This window comes from Semicossyphus pulcher, unplaced genomic scaffold (assembly GCF_022749685.1).
Source record: "Semicossyphus pulcher isolate SPU_LCO1_2020_fin unplaced genomic scaffold, fSemPul1.0.p SCAF_5, whole genome shotgun sequence".
NCBI classification, from domain to species: Eukaryota; Metazoa; Chordata; class Actinopteri; order Labriformes; family Labridae; genus Semicossyphus; species Semicossyphus pulcher.
The window spans coordinates 18,867,785-18,887,059 of record NW_027211726.1 but is presented as its reverse complement, the minus strand read 5'-3'; the positions used below and the strand labels follow the sequence as shown (position 1 = coordinate 18,887,059).

General features: G+C 44.4%; 1 protein-coding gene across 6 annotated transcripts in view; it reads right to left on the bottom strand.

Annotated features, from left to right (window-relative positions):
• The window catches only part of LOC138608471 (cytoplasmic dynein 1 intermediate chain 1), a 94,482-nt gene that overhangs the window by 8,318 nt on the left and 66,889 nt on the right, over positions 1 to 19,275 (bottom strand). For all 6 annotated transcript variants that reach the window (XM_069681060.1, XM_069681062.1, XM_069681064.1 and 3 more), the window contains exons 13-16: positions 7,169 to 7,315; positions 6,310 to 6,423; positions 5,362 to 5,495; positions 4,869 to 5,013 (exon numbers count right to left, since the gene is read on the bottom strand). In XM_069681060.1, coding sequence (XP_069537161.1) covers positions 4,869 to 5,013; positions 5,362 to 5,495; positions 6,310 to 6,423; positions 7,169 to 7,315 — 540 coding nt within the window. The remainder of the gene's footprint in view (positions 1 to 4,868; positions 5,014 to 5,361; positions 5,496 to 6,309; positions 6,424 to 7,168; positions 7,316 to 19,275) is intronic.

Here is a 19,275-nt window from a genome sequence, read left to right as displayed (position 1 = left end):
ACGGAGAGGAAATAGAGTGAGTGTAAAGCAGAATTATATCATAGAAATATCAATACGACTGACGGCTTCTGCTCGTGCCAATTAAAGAACAAGTGCGGGAATCTGGCTTAATACAAACATGAGTGTGTGCGTGTGTTTGTGTGTCTCCGAGCGGCTGCTAGGATTCCACAGGCTTACAAACTGCATTCCTGACAGGTAGAGTGGGAGGGGCGGAGGAGAGGAGACAGGTTGGCTGGACGAGCAAATGAAGGAATGTAGTCCCCCTCTTTCTCTCTCCTCCTCCTCCTCCTCCTCTCATTCCTTCTCTTTTTCTCCATCACCTTTACTCTCTCGCTCCACGGTCGTTTTCGAAAAAGCCGTGAGAGACCTGGAGACAGATAGCGGTGCACGCTCGCACACACACACACACACACACACACACAAACAAACACAAACAAACAGAGCCAAACCAATTTCAAGCCTCGATTGAACCTGTTTTCCAGCCGGCGGGTGACAGCAGAGGTCATTTTACTCCATCTCACAGGTCCAGCGTTCGATCAGCTGAGCGATTCCTGTTTATCTTCTCTCTCTCTTGTCCTCCGCTTGTTTTACTCCATGTTTCCATTACTCATTCTTTAACTCTTGCGTTTTCCACATTACCTAATTGTATTCGACTCTTCCTTGCAGAATAATAACTCCTGATGCGAAATGTGTCTTTGAAGCATTTAGAGAGATGAGAGGAATAAAGTCCTCCTGGTGTCTCCCGACTTCTCAAAATGCAAACTACTGTTTTACTGCAGTCTGTCCGTAATCTAAAGATCTTAAATGAGGTAATTTTGGTAAATAATCTGCAGCAACAAGTCTTAAAACTAATCTTAAAAAATGAAGCTTAATCCTGGCGGCGCCACACGTGGAGCAACTGCTTGTCATTATCTTTCCTGAGCTGAGGAGCTGGCGAGCTCGCAGCAGGTTTGGACTGGAAACCACGTCTGAAACACTGGATGATGACGGCGAGCATCACAGTACAACGCCAGGTTAGTGCCATGAAACAGATTAGGATGTGAATTGATGGTTGTAAGTTGAAATACACATTTCATTCTTTAGATATGGACACTTAAATTAGGGAAGCAACAATACATTGATATGGATAGATGGCACACACATCTGTGTTTCCATCCAAGAGCCAGGTAGCAACGGGCAAGAAGAAGCCCGACCTGTATATCTGTAAGGTTCTAACCTAAGCAGTAGAGATGGGTACCGAAACCCGGTATTAAACGGGCCCTGGGCCTGAATTATGAGGGCCTGAACACAGACATTATCGGTTCTGCTTTTAGTACCGGAAAAATTAAGCAAATAAGTTTCCTGTTTATTATTGCTACAAAAACGTTATCTTGCACATTTAATGTCACCAACTGTTTCTAATTTGCAATAAGACGTTCGTCTATGATGCATATTCCCGCTTCAGAAGAGAGATCTGAGTGCGAGTGGTGGGGGCAGCTCTCTCTCACACACGCTGCAGCACACACACTCACATGTGCGCACACAAGAGATCCTGCTCGTGGCGATGGCGGAGAGAACTAAATGTTCAAAAGTCGAGTCGACGCCGACGATGCTCGTTGCCACAAGGCCGAGAAGGGCGGAAACACAAGCGATCTGTCCAAACATCTGGCCAAAGTGCCTCATGTACAGGCAGAGAAATCAGAAAATCTTTTGCAGGAAGTAATTGAATGTTTTATATTTGCATCATCACAACATTGGAGTCTATCATAGTGATCTGCTTCTTTTGCTGTGACTAATTGTTTGTTGTCTGTTCTTAATTTCTTTCACTTTTTCTGTTAAAAAATAACGATAAGAAGCGATAAGAAAACTGTTAAAGTACCGGATCGTAAAGCAGTATCGATAAGAGTAGTAATACCGTTAAAATCTTAACGATACCTGTCCCTATTAGCAGTGTGATCATTTTGGATTTCAGAGAAAAGGTGGGTCAACTGAAAAATCACAAGCCAGATGCAAACAATACTGTTACAACATGAAGGAGTCAGGAAAGAGAACCAACGACGGCAAGACAGCAGAAGGACACTGACTTTGTGGTATCAGGAAGTATCAAGCAAGAGTTACACCACTCACTAAAATAAACTCCACGCTGCTTTTTCTGACCTCGGCATTGATATCAATGCTAATAAAAACCCACTGACAATATTTGTGTTACTTTTAATGACTCAAATCTAATTCAAAATGTCACAGAGGCTGTATGTCTTACAAAAACCTCTCATGATCCAAACCGTCTCTAATCCTATAATGATGCTGGTCCCATCCTGGCTGCTCGCAAACATCCCACGAGCTCCATAGCCTCATTAACAGATTGAATAGCTGCACACCGAGGGGGAAAAAATTCAGTAAATAAGTAAAACCACGACTTTACTGAAGCTCGAGGTTCTCATTGAATATTATCAACACTCAGTAACAATGACCTGAGCTGACTGATGAGGGCCTTTAATTCAAAGTGGAATGATCCCTCTGACCAATCACTCTGCAGATGCTGGTTTTGGTGTTGAGAGAGCAAGACGGTTCAAGTTATGCACAATCATAAACCCACTCCCAGCTGTCGCGACGTCTTCACCCTCTGGCCGACTCCGAATGTTTTTACTAACCACAATATTTGCACCGCTGAGTGTGAAAACATCAGCAGACTTCTGTGCGACGGCTTTTTCTTCGAGCTTTGAGGGCAAACGTGTGTGTGAATGCAAAGAGGAATCACTGGGAATACGTGTGTGTGTGTGTGTGTTAAAACCTCCAGGGGATTTTAGGTAAGCAAAGGCAGCTTGCTTAAGGTGCATGAGAGGTGTAAGCACACACACACCCAGACACCCTCAGGTATTCCGCCTGCCCACACACAAATATGGGTTATGTGGGATAAGAGACAGACACACATTCCTGCGGTGCCCCTCAAAGGAAAGGGAATTCCCAAATCCTGAAAAATAACAGTCTTCTGATGAAAATCCACAGAAATGTGTTTTAATATGTGTCACGGGACCCTTCACACCAGACTGACGGACTAGCTGCATGCAAACACCGGCTAAAAGTCATCACTCAGTGTTTTAGTGCCGTTAGCAGTGTGTAACAGGATCCTGCATAAAGCTGGAGGTATTATGCAATATACATTATGTATCGAAAAGGGCTCTCTTTGATTTCTGGCTGTGTTTGCTGATCGACGCCCTGCTCATGTCGATGCCTCTGTCCTGCAACGTTAGCATCACCTCCACAAGTAAGCATGACATTTTTTGGTCTATAAAACGCCCTCCCTGCTTCCTTCTCTCCTCCTGTATCTGCTGTCTGCCTCACCTGAACTGCTGCACCATTTTAACCTTTACACTTGAGCCGCTTTCCCACTGGTCAAAAAACACCCAGCTTTTTTGCTTAGTGGGAAAGGCTACAGTCGGCATTCAGACCCGGGTCAAATGACTCTGCAGCAGAGCCAGGTAATTATCGCCTCGGCTCCCATTGGCAATGATGGGAACACCAAACCTGTGTCGCTAATCTCCGCCCCCTTTCCGGCGTGATCGTATGCTCCGTCGGTAACTTCTGCGACTCCTCGTCATCTCAGCTACAAATTCCGCCCGTCTCTGTCCGAGCAGCGCTCGAACATCATCCCAAATTTGTCGGCGCCGAGTTTGATAAACAGACTGCATGAGTAATAGATACAATAAAGACCTAACCACCGTAACATCTTCACTGTTTACTAACCCTGTCTCTGGTGCGTTTGTGACGTCAGACGGTGACGCAGCAGAAAAGAGACCGAAAGGAGGATACTTCACTGGCATTGGGAAAAGCGGGTCTTCCTGGGTCTGAGAAACCTGCGTCAACACGCTAAATTTAGGTGGGAAAATTGTTAGTGGACAAACTTCATTCTTGACTTCTACACTTTTTCTATCTCGTGTTTCCACCCTGCAGAATTTCATCTATTTTGCAGGATCACAAACGTATCTGAACACACTCTGCGCCTGTAAAGCTTCTCTCAATAATTATTAGCTAACTTCTCTCTTCTCCGACACCGACTTTGACAGAAACAGTCACTGTTTGCTTTTTCAGTGCCGCTGAAATGCTGCCAAATGGAATTCATCGCATGGGTTTGAAAGGAGAACAAAAGCCCGGAGTGGATGAGGTCACTCAAAAACCAGCGAGGAGGAGGAGCGCTCTCCTTAACAAAGTGAGTTACTTACAGAGATGCGCAGTGTTTAAGATGTGATGAAGACCGGAGGATATGAGAAACTGCTCTGATTCAACTGTTACTATCACACATCCACACCTTATCAGTGCTTTTTCCTGAAGGGATCAATTTCCTACATTTACTTTGGATGGAGTTGTGCCCCGAGCTTGGACTCACAGGATTGCCTTCCTCTGATTTAATTAAGACGTCCAGCCTTCTCCTTTCCTACTGACTGTGCACCTTCCTGTGCATCGATATTATTAGTACATCTTACAGGTGGCAGCGCGCAGCATGCAGCACGCAGCACGCCTGGCAGGCTAAATTCAGGTAAAAATAATCAAGGTTTCAAATTGCGAAAAAGAATTGTAGCAATAAGTGCAACTTGTCAAAGGCCCTATTTCTGCCACTACTATTCAATCACTTCACTACACATCCACACAGCATCCGTAAACCCAGAGACAGAACTTATTCACACACACGCAAACACGCACACACGTGTGTAGAAAACCTGATTCCACGAAGTTGCTCACCTACAGCACTCAGCTCTCCTCCCCTCCCTCACTATCAGCTCTCTCTCTCACACACACGTTCTTTCTCTCTACAACCTCTCAGGGTCCACAATCAACCCCCCACACATCCCCTCTCTCCCCCTCTCTTACGCTCTTTCACACACACACCGTACCTTGGTGCTCCAGAGTTTGACGGTCCAGTCGAAGGAGGATGTGATGAAGAGGTGGGAGAAGTCGAGGGTGCCCACCGCGCTGTGGCAGCTGATGCCCGTCACCGGCCCCTGGTGGCCCTCGAACATCTCACAGATACCGGCCTTACTGCGGAGACGAGACACAGACGGGACGTACGTGACTGAACTGTTCAGAGTTTCAGTGGTTTTAACTTGTTTAATTTAAAGCAGTGAAGCAGTGTGCACCCTACTGACGAAGCGCAAAGTAAATTTACGGCACAGTCAGGAGCTTTAATTTGAAGTGAAACAATTAACTCCTTAAATTGAGAGAAAATAGTCTCATTATATTATATATATTTTGTCTAAAGCAACTTTAATTTTAAAAGAGTTTTACCAGTTTTATTCATTATAAAGGCTACAGATCCAAAACACTTTAATTGTACCAAATGTGATAGTGTGCGTGTGTTTGTGTGTGTGTGTGTGTGTGTCGACAAACCTGCCGTGTCTGGATGCCGTGTACACAGTGCCCTCCTCGCTGCCGACCACATAGTTGTTAACGTCTCCCGTGGGGAAAGCCATTCCTGTCACTGCCACGGGCTTGGATTTATTGTACACCAGTTCCATGGTCTCCTGCGTGCACAGGAGGAGGCGTGAATGTGAGTCTGTATACACAATATACCTTAGAGTTATGGGAAATACATGTTGAATCCCAAAAGCATACAGATTCAGACTTTATTTAAGGGCACCTCGACAGCTCCTTTCCTGGGCGCCATTGATCAAGGCTCCTAAACCCCCAACTGCTCCGGGTGTATGTCCGTGTGCAGCCGCCTCACTCTGACATCTCTACATTAATGCATGTCCATAACATCCTGTTTGTGCATGTGTGTGTTTGGGGCCTGTGTGTGTTTGTACTAACAGAGAGAAAAATTTAATTTCCCCTCGGGGATAAAAAAGTATCTCTTCTTCTTCTAAATTGAGTGATAGAATATTTTCCTTTACGTTAGAAACTCAACACTTGCGCTGACAGCAGTCTGACAAAATAGTCAGTAGGTTAGACACTTCACTGGCTCCCCGTACAATACAGAATCCTATTATTAGTGCATAAAGCACTCAATGGTTCAGCTCCTCAGGTCATCAGGTGGAGGTCTCTTAGCTGTACCTAGAATTAGATCTAAGCCTGGTGAGGGGGCCTTTAGTTGCTGTGGTCCTTCTCTCTGGAACAAGCTGCCTGTTGATCTGAGCTCCATGACAACCGTGTCTACTTTTAAACCTCAGCTCAAAACATATTTATTGTATTACATATATGTACATATTTTATTTGTTTATTTATGTTTTCACCCCCAATGTAAAGCACATTGAGCGTACCTGCAATGAAACGTGCTTCATAAATAAACTTGCTCTTGCTGTATGAGTCGTGTGCTACTGTAGGTGAGGTGTTGTGTACCTGCGGCTGGGACAGCATGTCCAGACTCCAGGAGCACATCCTGCCGTCTGTAGACACAGTGATCAGGTTGTTGGCGTTCTGGGTGCCGACCACGTTCACGCAGTACACCGGGTGCTACACGAGCACACGCACATGAACACACACGAAGAGATGGATGAGATGGGTGGAGTGCTTTTGGAACACCTTGTTATTCTGCAGCGTATAATGATGGCAATCATTACGAGTGTCATTAATTAGAAGCGTAAACATCTCTCGCGTCTCATACTTATCGTATACTGGAAGGATAAATGCAGTAGGGTTAATAAAATCAGATTTTAAATATGCTTTGTTAGTATGCAGTCGCCCCTTGTGTCTGCGGACATGCGCATCCACAGCAGCGTGTGAAAGCATCATGTCATTACAGAGCAGTAATTGATTTGTGTACCAGGCAGCACAAAGAATCCATTCAGTAATCAGCAGCATGCAAGCAGGCTGTCTGGAGGAGATGAGGACGACAGCCGCATTATTGGAGTTTAAACCTGCAGCGCGGGTTGTGTGCGGACGTGTGTGTGTGTGTGTGTGTGTGTGTGTGCTGGCCTTCTCATGATGTTGTGAGTGTACAGTGCATCGGTCAGTGATTCGGTGAGGGTCGTTGATTTCAGTGGAGCGACTGAACTGAACTTTCCTTTCATATGTGTGTGACTGCTCAAGTCAGGCGTGTGTGTGTCAAAGCTGCAGCTCAGGGCTTAATTATGTCAGAGTATCAAAACATGTCATTTAATATGACTTAATATCCAGATTAGACGAATGAATGTTCCTATGCTCACAGTTTGCTGCACTGGACTTTAACTGTATCTCATCTTGATGGTGACAGCCTTACAGTGTGTGCAGCAGCAGACAGAGGAGTCCTCTGGACGGGGGTCCGACGGTGACTGCGGTTGTCCCACAGGACGATCTGTCCCGAGTAAGTCCCCCCCACCACCAGGTTGGGGTGAAACCTGGCGAAGCCCACAGATACTACAGGAGACTGAGGAGAGATAAAGAGAGGGAGAAGAGGGGATGAGATATCACGGTGTGAAGTTATTTGATGAAAAAGACATATCAGCATGAACCAGCGGAGCGGGGAGCAGAGTCAGAATGCTTTGTTGTGATGAAACGTGGAGATAAAAACAGCAGACGGTGAGAAAAGAGCAAAAACAAAGAAAGATGTGAAGCGAAAACGGTAACGCTAGACGGCGTGCGAGCGAGAACGAGTGATCAAGGCGGCGCGATGGGTGGCAGACATGAGGAGATAGACGGAGAGAGGGGAGATGATGAGTTTGGTTACGGTGAGGGTCCGCTGAGGAGAGGAGAGAGGGGTGACGCTGGGGCGGACACCAGACAAAGGGGGGGATTGTAGTCCTCTTTCCCCCAGCCGTTTCACATTACAGCATCAAAACCCCAGCAGCCACTGGAGCGCTCACTGTAGCCTCCATCATGACAAGCGCACCCTTGAACTCCATCCCTCCCCAACGCTGTGTTTATTGAGTTTTGGTTCCTCTTCAGTGCTCGTCCCATATGGGCTCCTGCGCGCAGCAGCTAGCCTTCCCTGACCCAGAGCCACCGAAGCATCTGTGCTGTGCAGTTATGAGAAAATGCGACAGCATCTGCTGCTTCGGGAGGGTAAGTGGTGTTTTGCATTAACAATTCACCCCTGCATCCATCCATCTAGTAGAGCAACATAATCATGTCGAGAGGAATGATAAGTTACAGCCAAGACAGGGCCAAGGGAGCATGAAACAAGAAGCTCGCAGACACGCAGCACAATTAAAAACACACGCAGGGTGCATTTTGCAAAAGCATTGTTGCCCAATACAGTCGTAGATTTTGTTGCGAGAACAGTTGCTGACAGTTTCAGAGTTCCTGAAAACAGAACTTCATACACGTCTTCGCTGAAAGAGCAGCTCTGAGGCCGTGTTTGGGGGCAAAGTGTGTCATTGATTAATAGAATCCTCAAAACATGTATGATTTTATTAATAAAACAACAACTGATGGATTTAGATGAATACATTTGCAGCACAGTGTGTAACAGATGTTGTGAATGGTTGGTGGTCTAAAGCCTGAGAATACAGTTAGAATCACCACCTTATCTTTCTCTACAGAACGGTTATAGCTGACATGAATCCCCAGATAGGAACTAAACTATATAACATATGTATGTTTATATGTATATATTTACCAAACCTTACAGTTTATTATTTAAGGTATAATAAGTAGGATTTTCCTAGTAAAATAAAATACAAACTTTTACAAATATAATATAAATCATCACTTATGGGCCTCTATACATGTGTGAGTGCGTGTGCAGACCCTTGTGAGACCCTTCCCTCTGCATCTATTCTGTTCTTTTGCTTTGCACGGGACATTTTCAGGAGGGGCGCTGTTGTGGTTCCCTGAGCCAATCACAGCGTAGAGGTGAGTGTGGGAGTGGTTCAAATTAGCAACTGGGCACCATTCAGACCAGCGAACATGGCGAAAGAGCGACGCAGAGTTGGCCTTCTTTCTGTTGGACAGGCAGGTGCCTCAAACCAGGTAGGACAAGCTAACCGGTGGTTAGCATGCTAGCGCAAAGGTAACCGTGATGCTGTCGGTGTTAGCTTAGCGGGCCCAGTTTGAATGTGTTGTTGACAAAATGCAAGGACACATCCTACTTATTATACCTTTAACTGCTGAGGCATAAGGATGCCTCTGGACAAACTGTAGCAACACGTTGTTTATTTCCAACAGTTTTCACATCACATACACACAGAAATAGCCTTGTTGGTGATTTTAAAGTTCAACACCAGTGACACTGATATAATGCTAAAGAAACCTGACATAAGCATAAAGTGAGGATATCAAACTTAAGCTTCGTAGCGGAAACTGTGGCCGAAAAGTGGCAATTATGGGATTATGGCAAGAGCTAAATCATACCTTAAGAGGAGCACGAGTCATACAGACAGCAAACTGACTCAGCAATATCTGTTACACATGTTATACTGTCTGTTACAGTTAATCTGAAATGGAAACTTTGCTTAAATTAACTAACATTAGCTATTATAACCTTCTATTCATTCCAGATGAAAAACTGTTGCTGCAAAACCCTTAGTTGTGTTGAATAGAGCATGATTTAATTTGTTATATTATAAGGTTTTTATAGTTTATAAATCCAACATTTAATTTGAAGGATTATTGTTTATTTAAATATGTTTCTTATATAAAAAAATTATGTAGTTTTGCATTGTTACGGTAAAGGTTAAACAATATGCAACAGACCTAAATAACAGCAATACGATTTCTGACACCTCTGCTACTGTAGCGTGAACACAGACTATTCACAGTCACATGTTTGAGCTTCAAATGTCAACCTACAAGTGCTCAATGGAACAACATTTATTTTGAATTTTTCTCCCTCATGCTCCCTCTCTCTCTCTCTCTCTCTCTCTCTCTCTCCGTCCCCGCCACCACACCATGTGTGAAGCAGCCAACTCCAAACCCCAGTTCATTTTAAAAGGAGACTGGAAAACAAACCAAAGGAAAAGAAAACACTGCGCACTCTTTCTTTCTCTTTTTTTGTTTCTTCTGAGGAGTCACGGCCTCCAGACGAACGGTTTCGGGAGGTGCTTCAGATGTCCAAACTCAAAATAAACTGAACTTCGGTGGTTAGAATAAAGTCTCTCATCTGCCAGCGAGGAGGCGCTCTGATAAAAGTTTATCTACACGGTCAGATAAAAAAGGATCATTATGAGTATTGTAAGTATTAGCACACCAGCTTTGATGGCCACAGTTATTAGTTATTTTTTACATGTGCGATTAGTTACTTTTCCAGATTTAATCTCTATGCTACGTGCCGGTTTGGCTCAGTGGTTAGAGCGCACGTCCCATATACAGAGTCAAAGTCCTGGCTGCCCCGGCCAAGGGTTGACTCTGGAAAAAAAGGACAAACATATTTAACTGCAAAAAGAACCTCAGGAACAGATAAGCTTAATGTCTTGTTTGTAAATGTATTAAATATTCCTAACCTGGCCTCTGCGTACAGACTAACAGTCCAATACACATGCATGAGTCTGCCTTCAACTGGACCACTTCCCAGAGGTTCGGGTTGACCTTTGCACTCTGTGGTTGTCTGATGAGCTTCAGTCTGAAGTCGTTTCCCCTTTAATCAGACTCCTTCCTAATAAACCAGGTAAGTCCTGCCCTCTCTTTAATCTCTGTACACAAACACACACATCATCTAAATAGGTATATGGATCAACAACAACAAACTCTTGATGTTAAGCCTCTGAAAGAGACAAGAAAGCAGAGGTAGGTCAGTTTAAACAATATTAAACAACTTAAAATGAACTGATTTGACTTTTTTCTTTCAAAGAATAGTTTGAAATTTTGGGGAATACACGATTTAAATATGATATTAAATGAAATGCAGCACAGCCAGGCCGGCTGTTTCCCCCTATTTCAATTGTAAATGCTAGGCTAAGCTAATCAGCTTCTGGCTCCTGCATACATTTATCCCACAGATATGAGAGCAGTATCAACATTTTTTTTTTTATCAAACTCTTGGCAAGAAAGCAAACAAATTTTGAGTTATTACTTAAATCCTTTAATTCTCTCTTCTCGCACTCACACTGAGGGACCTTATCTCTACAGCGTGTCTAAAGAGATAGAAACCACAAGACTGCTATAAAAGTGCCATTTCTTATTTGTCTCTTTTTAAGTATCTGTCAAATTGGAACACATGGAGTAGAATACACTTGGAGTACTTAAGGCAATGCTTTCGATTTACCAGTCGATCTACGTTCCAACCCTCAACTATCATGAGCTTTAGTTAGTGACCGAAGGAATGAGGTGCCTGGGCTCAGCCTTACAGATAGGGTAGGGAGCTCAGACCTCCTTCACAACGAAAGGAACCAGTTGAGGAACCTGGGCGCCTCCGTTTGGAGGTTTTCCGGGCACGTCCAACTTGGAGGGGCAGAAGCAGAGCTCCCTGGATACATCCGGTCTGGCCTGGGAACGCCTTGGAGTCCCCCAGGAGGAGCTGGAAAATGTTGCTGGGGAGAGGGACGCCTGGGTCACCTTGCTTAGCCTGCTGCCATCACGACCCGGCCCCGGATAAGCGGAAGGAAATGGATGGATGGATGGAGTACAATATAGACTGTACACTACCAATGTTATCTTTAAATTCACTAAAGAAACCTTCACCTTCAACCTTTGATCTTTCTTTAGAGACCAATATGACCCTACTTTTACTATTAACACATTCAAATTGAAAAAACAAATCCACATAATACACACATGAATAGAAAACATCCCTGCCCTCCGCTCTCTTGTCATTCTTCCACCAGTTATCAGCCTAAGTAAACATCTCTACCCCACATGAGTAATGACAAAGAGGAGCTAAATCAAATCAAGAGCCGCCTGTATTCGCTCCATATGTTAGTTTAACTCCTAAGCCCTATCAGTGTCCCCATCTTAAGAGGAAAAGTCCTGACTAAACTCTGAATAGCCCCTTTGAGAAACCACAGGTTATGCCATCATCCCCCCCTAATGTACTGTCAGGCTTAGTGAAAGAGCTACTGAAAATTAGCCCCACTTTGTCCCCGTAGTGCTCTTTGAGGCGCCTGCCAGCAGCGACTTGGATTTAACATGAAAGCGAATCTCCCTAAATGCTTCTAATCAGACGTCACATCGGCACATATGTTTTGGAGTTATGTGCCTTTTAAATGTACTGTATGTCATTGGGTGCTGAAATAAGATCAATTTGTCCCGCGCTATAAGGAAGCTATGATTTAAGCTCAAGGGGAATTGCTTGACACTCCAAAGCGGATTTTCAATTTGGATGTCATGTATCAAATTAATGACTGAGATTAGATCTGAATTATGGAGCGCTTGATTATGTTTCAGCTGGTTTTCTGTCGACTTTTTATTCATTCACGAGCCTTTGCCGTCAATAACTCAAATGCTGCTTATGCGTACGTTAGAGGGAATTTATTTCATAGCTTGTAAACATGCCTACATAACATATTTAATGCGTAAAGCTTTTGTTCAGAATCAAAGAGGAAGTTTGAGCGTTTCTGGCTGAGAGTTATACGAGAAGATTTATTACACTCTCGTGTCTTTAGGGTAAATACGAAGCTACTGCCAGCAGACGGCTAACTTAGCTCAGCACTAAAGGGGAAACAGAGGAAAACAGCTGTAATGGACTTTTTCCTGTCCTGCAGCAGTTCTGCATCTGTGTTAGAAATAGTCAGGTACTTACATCAAAGTCTTATTAGCGCAGACTGCATATAAGACTTGGACGTAGCCTCTCTCAAAAGTGCCTGAAACCTGCGTTCTGTCTAATGGGGGGACAAAAAGAAGTCTGGTCGTCTTAATTGATTTATTGCCTCTTTAAACATTTTCCTAATGAGTTTATGTGTCTTCTTCAGTACTGCATGATATCCAGATTTATGGTCCCATTTAGAGTCTAATAAACACCTAAGCAGAGTGTGTTTAGGCCGTAGCTACCTAGGATTGACCAGTCGCTACCAAGGTAACCTCTCAACCAGGAAGAGGCTGAGCACAAAACTCTTGGTCATGTTTATAGCTACTCTCTCCGGACTCCTTCCAGCATTCATAGCTGTTCTAGTATCTTTGTAATATAAGGGCCGTTTACACTTGCAATGTGTCCAAAATTCTGGCTCCAAAAAAACAAGATGGGGACAGACAAAATACTAAACCCAAGGCTCCAAAAAGGAAGTCAACAAACCAATCGATGTCTCTATTTCCACTTCAGAGAGTTACTTTTGGAGAGAGTCAGGCTACCTGTTATCCGCTTTGGTCTTTTTGCTAAGCTACGCTAGCCCGTTGCTGTAGCTTAAAGTTGTGATCTCGAAGATCTCAGTTTTGTTCTCTTTGGCGGCACCTATGGTCAGAAAGGGAAATTGTGGGAGCACACTTCCCAGATATCCACACAGTGTTGCATGTTTGACGGTCGCTTTCCTTTTTAGACTGTTTTCCTTCATCTGAGCATCGAATTTGTTTCTTCTTCTTTGGATTTTCACTTATTGTTGAAGTTGTATCTGTAGTCATCGACCTTTTCTTTGTTTGTTCAGCCATAGTAGATTACTGTTTACTCGCAACACTTGCAGAGACCAGAAAAGCAGCCGCTTAGCTCCGCCTACCCTCTCTGGCAGACCAACCACTGCTGGGTGATGGAAAACGCATCACTAACTGGGCGCCGCTTGTGATTTTTTTCTGCGAAAGTCGTCACCAACACAGAGTCCGTAATACTGCAAGGCTTTCATCAGCGGCATAGGCTCAATCAGTATTGTGTTACCTCATTCGGCGATAGAAAGTGACTTAACAGACATTTATTTACATGAAAATCTTTGAGATTATTACTTTAATTTTTGGCCTACAGAATAAAAAGTGGTATCACATCACAGATGAGGACATTTTCCTAAAAACAGCTGAACTTTTCCTTTAAATCAAAAGCAGCCGAACTCCTCCCGTCCCATGCATATTCTCTTCATTTCAGATTCATAACTCTGGACGTAGCAGTCATACGAGCACCACATCTGTCTAAATAACACCTCAACAATTCTCACGTCGGCAATACTCCCGCTATGATTGCATCTCCATATCAGGGCTGACTGGATACCGAGCCTGACATTTCATTTCCAAGCGCAGAGTGGCTCTGTGGATGGTTCTCATCTCACATGCAGTGCGGGTCAAACACCTGCCAAGTCATCTCCTGCCAGCCGAGACGGAGAGGATGTGGGGAGTGACAGCTCCCGGAAGAGAAAGCAGCGGACAGAGTCACTTCGGTATATTGGGCACGAAATATATGTGGAAGTTTTCGAGGGAGAGCGTCTCGCAGTCAGAACAGTGGGCTTCATTACTTACTTCAGGCTAGATCTGTGTGTGTGTGTGTGAGTGTGTGTGTGAGTGTAGTATCATCTACTATATCTCACACAGGCTCAAAAGGCTAAGTGCTTCTGGCAGCCCTTATTATATTAATGGGAAGTGTTCTGTAGAGGATAATACACACATGGTAGGCCGTGATGAAAGATGGCACCCAGCGAGGGATTAGGGAGGTTCGGAGGAATGACAGAGAGAGAAAGAGAGCCAGAGAGAGGCGAACACTCCCTCCTTTGTTGCCTCCTCCTCGCTCTCGTTCTTTCCTCGGGCAACAAACTGTTGCTTAAGTCGGCTTGGGAAGGCAGAAACGGAGCGAGAGTGGTATGGTGAGAAGAAAAAGGGAGGCGGGGGGCTGATAGGGCACGCCAGACAGAATATCCTCCCAAGTAGATCCACGCTCCATCCCTCCTCTCCTCCTGCCGCTCCCCCCCCTCGCTCACCGCACTCATCTGTTTTCCACTCTGCCTTATCAGGACCAGATGGATCCGACTGTCTTCCCTTGCATCCCTGCTTCCCAACCTTCCCCCCTCCTTCCTCCCGACCACCTTTCTCCTCCCTTTCTCCCCCTGGCTTCGCTCGTTTATGACACCCCACGGATTTTGTCACTCTGTGGTTTCTGGCAGGGAGAGAGAAATACCGAGCCGAGTCTCCATTTCACCCGGCGAAGAATGAGGGTTTGAAGGAGCGAAAGCATGAGGAGGAACACAAACAGGCCGTTCTCTGCCTCCTTTTTCCTTATTTTCCACATCTTGTTTGTTTGCTTGGCTCATTTCTTCACCTTTTTTTCTGGTTTGTGGCTTTAATATTGGATTTGTGTTGTGAATTCTTCTGCGCCTCAACCATACAGTGCTCTATTGTATACTGCTCTGAGATGAAAACTTAGGATATAGACGCAATAAGGTCTATTTTTCGTACACATTTATATTGATCATAATTTACAGGATACTTTTTCCACAGCTGCTAAACAGAAGTGGTAACAGAATAGTTTTAGAAGATGAAAACAACATGAAATAATGTTGAATGTGGAACCAAAACAAGCCTGAAGTTTCAATACTGATCACTAAACAATGGATCTTTTTACAGCTTTTTCAGAAATATGTTTGTTTGCTGAGAGTTGTGGTGAACTTTGGCTGTGGTTATTCACAAAAATGTGCCAAACTGCTGCAGGAAAATTAAATAAATTGCATTGCAAAAATGAAATTCAGTCTAAAGTCAGTTGGGGCTTAAAAGTTTTGGGTTTTGATGCCAAACTCTGAGGTTGAGATCTCAAAGTTTTTTCATAGTTTCTGTCTCGTGTCTGTCAAAAAAGATTGATTACCTTTAATTCTTCGTATTGTACTGATAAAAACGACCTCCATCAGTTTGGCACAAGGAAAAGGACAAAATTAACTATTGGGAGGCTGAAGTAGGCTATATCCTCGCCGAAGCCAGCTACTGATCTGACCAATGAAAATTTGGCCTGCTAGTCAACAACCGCGGGAGCTAATGACCAGCATATCCAGTGGGTTGTTAGCTTTGGCGTGCTAGTCGCCAGCCTCGGAAGCTAATGACCAGCATATCCAGTGGGTTGCTAATTTCGGCGTGCTAGTTAACAGCCTCGGAAGCTGACCAGCCTAGCCAGTAGCCAATCCAATGGGTTGCTAAGTTAGACGCATGACTTGCCGCCCTGGTCGAATGAATAGGCGGCTTCTCAGTTACCAGCGCTGGCTTATCATTGGCCAGATCAGTAGCTGGCTTCGGCAAGGATATAGCCTCCTTCGGCCTCTCAATAGTTTTCATTTTGTGCTTTTCCCTGCGCCAAACATCAGATCATCTATTTTCCTGGCTAATTTCGATGTGAAGGAGTAGCAGCTCTACTCTGAGCTCGCTCCGGATGTGTGAGCTCCTTACCCTATCTGAGCCCAGACACCCTGCGGAGGAGACTCATTTCGGCCGCATGTATCCACGATTTCATTTTTTCGGTCACTATTCAAAGCTCTTGACCAGGTGAGGGTTCGAACGTATCGACTGGTAAACTGAGAGCTTCCCTTTTGGGTCAACTCCTTCTTCACCACGACGGTCCGGTACAATGGCCGCAATGCTGCTGACCCTGCACCGACCCGTCTGTTGTCTGACATGGATTTGTCACATTTTGTTATTCTAATTAAACATATGACTAACTGTATAACCTACTGCAGCTTTAAGCTTTCTAAAAGCAATGAAGCTTCAACGGAGTCCTACAGCACTGTCTCTCTCTTACCTCCCCCCTCCCTCCCCCTCTCCTCTTCTCCTGCTCTGCTTCTCTTACTCAAACTTTCTGGAAGCGCCAAAGGCCCAGGGACCAAAGCAAGGCAGCAAGATATTAATAAAAATATGACTGAGTCCAATGGGATATGACAGTAGCGGCGGGGGTTGTTACAGGGAGGCGTGTGGTTTGAGGGGTTCAGCAGAGGTTTCAAGTCAAACAGGCTCTTTAATGTGGTGTGACTTTGCCCACTTGAGAGGCTGGTGTGAAGTTACAAGATTGGACCCAACTGGGACGGGGTGATGATGGGTCCAACTGCTAGGATGGCCGTGATGAGGCGCGGCACGCTCAACTGGTACCAGAATCCGCAGCAGCAGCGGCGACCGCTTTCCTAAAGTACAAACCCAACCCACATATTGATGGATCACACACGCATCCACCGCTGGATGCGTGTGTGATCCAGTCTTTACAGGGTTTTTAAAAAGGCCCCCTAGTTGACATACTTAAATTTCACATATAGATTTTAAATGGTCAAGAATTAAAGGGCCAGTTCGCCGATTTTCAACCTAAGTCCTATCATGCTATTATGGGGAGCTAATGCCATTATGGTAGGAAGGCTCTGTGCCTTTGGAGGACGCTATCCGCTTCTTCAATGGGCCCTGGAAAAGGCAAGGGAGCTTGCTAAATTACACTTCCTCAATCTAGGACATCCGCCTCCGATGTCATGTCTTGTTCAAAATCGCACGGTTTGAAATGTAGACTGCAGACCTGAAGATCTCCTAGACAATCCACCGGTATATTCCCGTTGTATTTCGGATTCTGCACCGCTCTGAGCCGTTGTCTGCAGTGAAAACAGTAGAATTTCACTCCAGCGTCTCTCGCTGGGCCGTTCCTTTCAGAGGGAGGGGCACAATGCACGCTGGGAGTTGTAGGAATGTAGAATGGGTGAAACCACGAGCTGTTTGTACAACTTTCTCCACAGCTATGGCGCCAATTTCAAATATTATTGCTTCTATCGATTACAGAGAACACCAGCTGTGACTGACCTTGACTGCTCCTTTAAGCAGAGTTTGAGAACAATGTTATTTATCGTGTTATATTGTGATAATCAAATCATTTTTGCTAAAAACCAAAGTACATAATAGAATATCACAAAGAACAATAGCTGAAAGAAAAAGAAATGTATAAAGATGCATGAATATATAACTGAATCTATGTAGGATGATTTCATGTTTCCACTGCAGATAAATTGATGTATTATTGTTAACTGCATTGATAAACCGGCAGTGAAATTATTCTAAAATCAGACTTTTAAGTTTTATTATTGCTTTTAACATTTTAGTTTTTGTCCTGAGAGCCAAAATTGTTGTAATTACAAACAATTGACAACCAGTGACAACAAGCATTGTTGTTTTTGTGCATTGTTTTAATAAGCTAGTCTAAGGTAAATAAATAAGAGCTACTGAAGCAAAGCTGGAAAAAGAGAAAGAGGTGGATCACTTTATGCATAACTGTCACATTTGTTTATACCACAAGGGAACTATATTTTTCAAACCAGGACCTGTCTGTCTAACTATTGCATTAGAATGCAACATTACAACAGTGCTGCATACTGCCAAAAAATGCTAGTGCACAATCCCCGGATTGCACTTACACACACAATGAGACACCTCCCAAAATCAAACCAGCCCCAGCTTCTCTTTGTGTACTCTCCACCAGGCTATTGTGAAGGACTTAAACCCCTACAACACTGCTGCAATGTAAAGAACAGCTCGTTGTTCTTAAGGAATTAATTATGGAGGATACAATGCGTGTGTTTTTATCACAATACACCTTTAAAGAGTCCAGAAACACATATATATGTGCACTGGGAACAGCTGACATTATCTTACCCCAACAAGAAAATAGTCCCTTGTTTAGGCAAATACATGCAGTATAAACCCTGATTATTAAAGGTTAAATATATTCCACACAGTCAGATACGAAACATAGAAGTCTGACCGAACCAAAACCCCATCTGAAACATGAAGCCTTCTATAAGTCATTGCCTTATACAATAAAGCCCCTGCTGAAGCAGACCTCAACCACAAACCCCAACCCTCCAATACCGACCAAGCACTGTCATTCTTTGCGTCCTCCACACACCAACACACACACATGCCACGGCCTTAGCCATGTGCACAATACCACATCAACATGTGCATGCACACAGATACTACCTATCAATCCACATGATGATTCTTTGGGGAATCAGATGAAGCATATGAACAGGTCGGCTTTTTGTGCCATAACTAGAGAAAGTGACGGGAAGGGGCACCAGGACCCGTGGTTTTTGGGGGGTTAAATGGCAGAACATGCTCGCACATTAAAAGCCATCTGATCCGCGTCTAACTAGAAAGTCGCGACTCTGTTTGCCCTCCTGAAAAAAGTCTAACCACTCCTGCTCTCCTTTCATCCACATCCAGCAGTGACAGGAGACGTCGTGGCTGATTGAAAATGACTTCTTATGTCGTTCTCTTTCCACTCTATATTCATTCTATCTCCACTTTATCCTCTACTCCATGTATGACTGATCCATTTCTCAGCCTGCTCCTCACTCTATCATTCTCTCTCTGTTTTTCTGTCAGTCACTTTTCTTTCTCCCCTCATGAAAGGACCATGGCACAGCCCCAGGCCACGCTGACTAACATAGGGCGGGCGTGTGTATGTGTGTGTGTGGGGGGGGGGTTAGGAAAGTGGGGGCACTAGGGAGTTTCTGCTCTCTCTGACTTTTCCTTCTGTCTTTTCTCCATCTGATATCACTTCATCTAACGCTCACTATTCCAGTAAACACTCACTTAGAACAG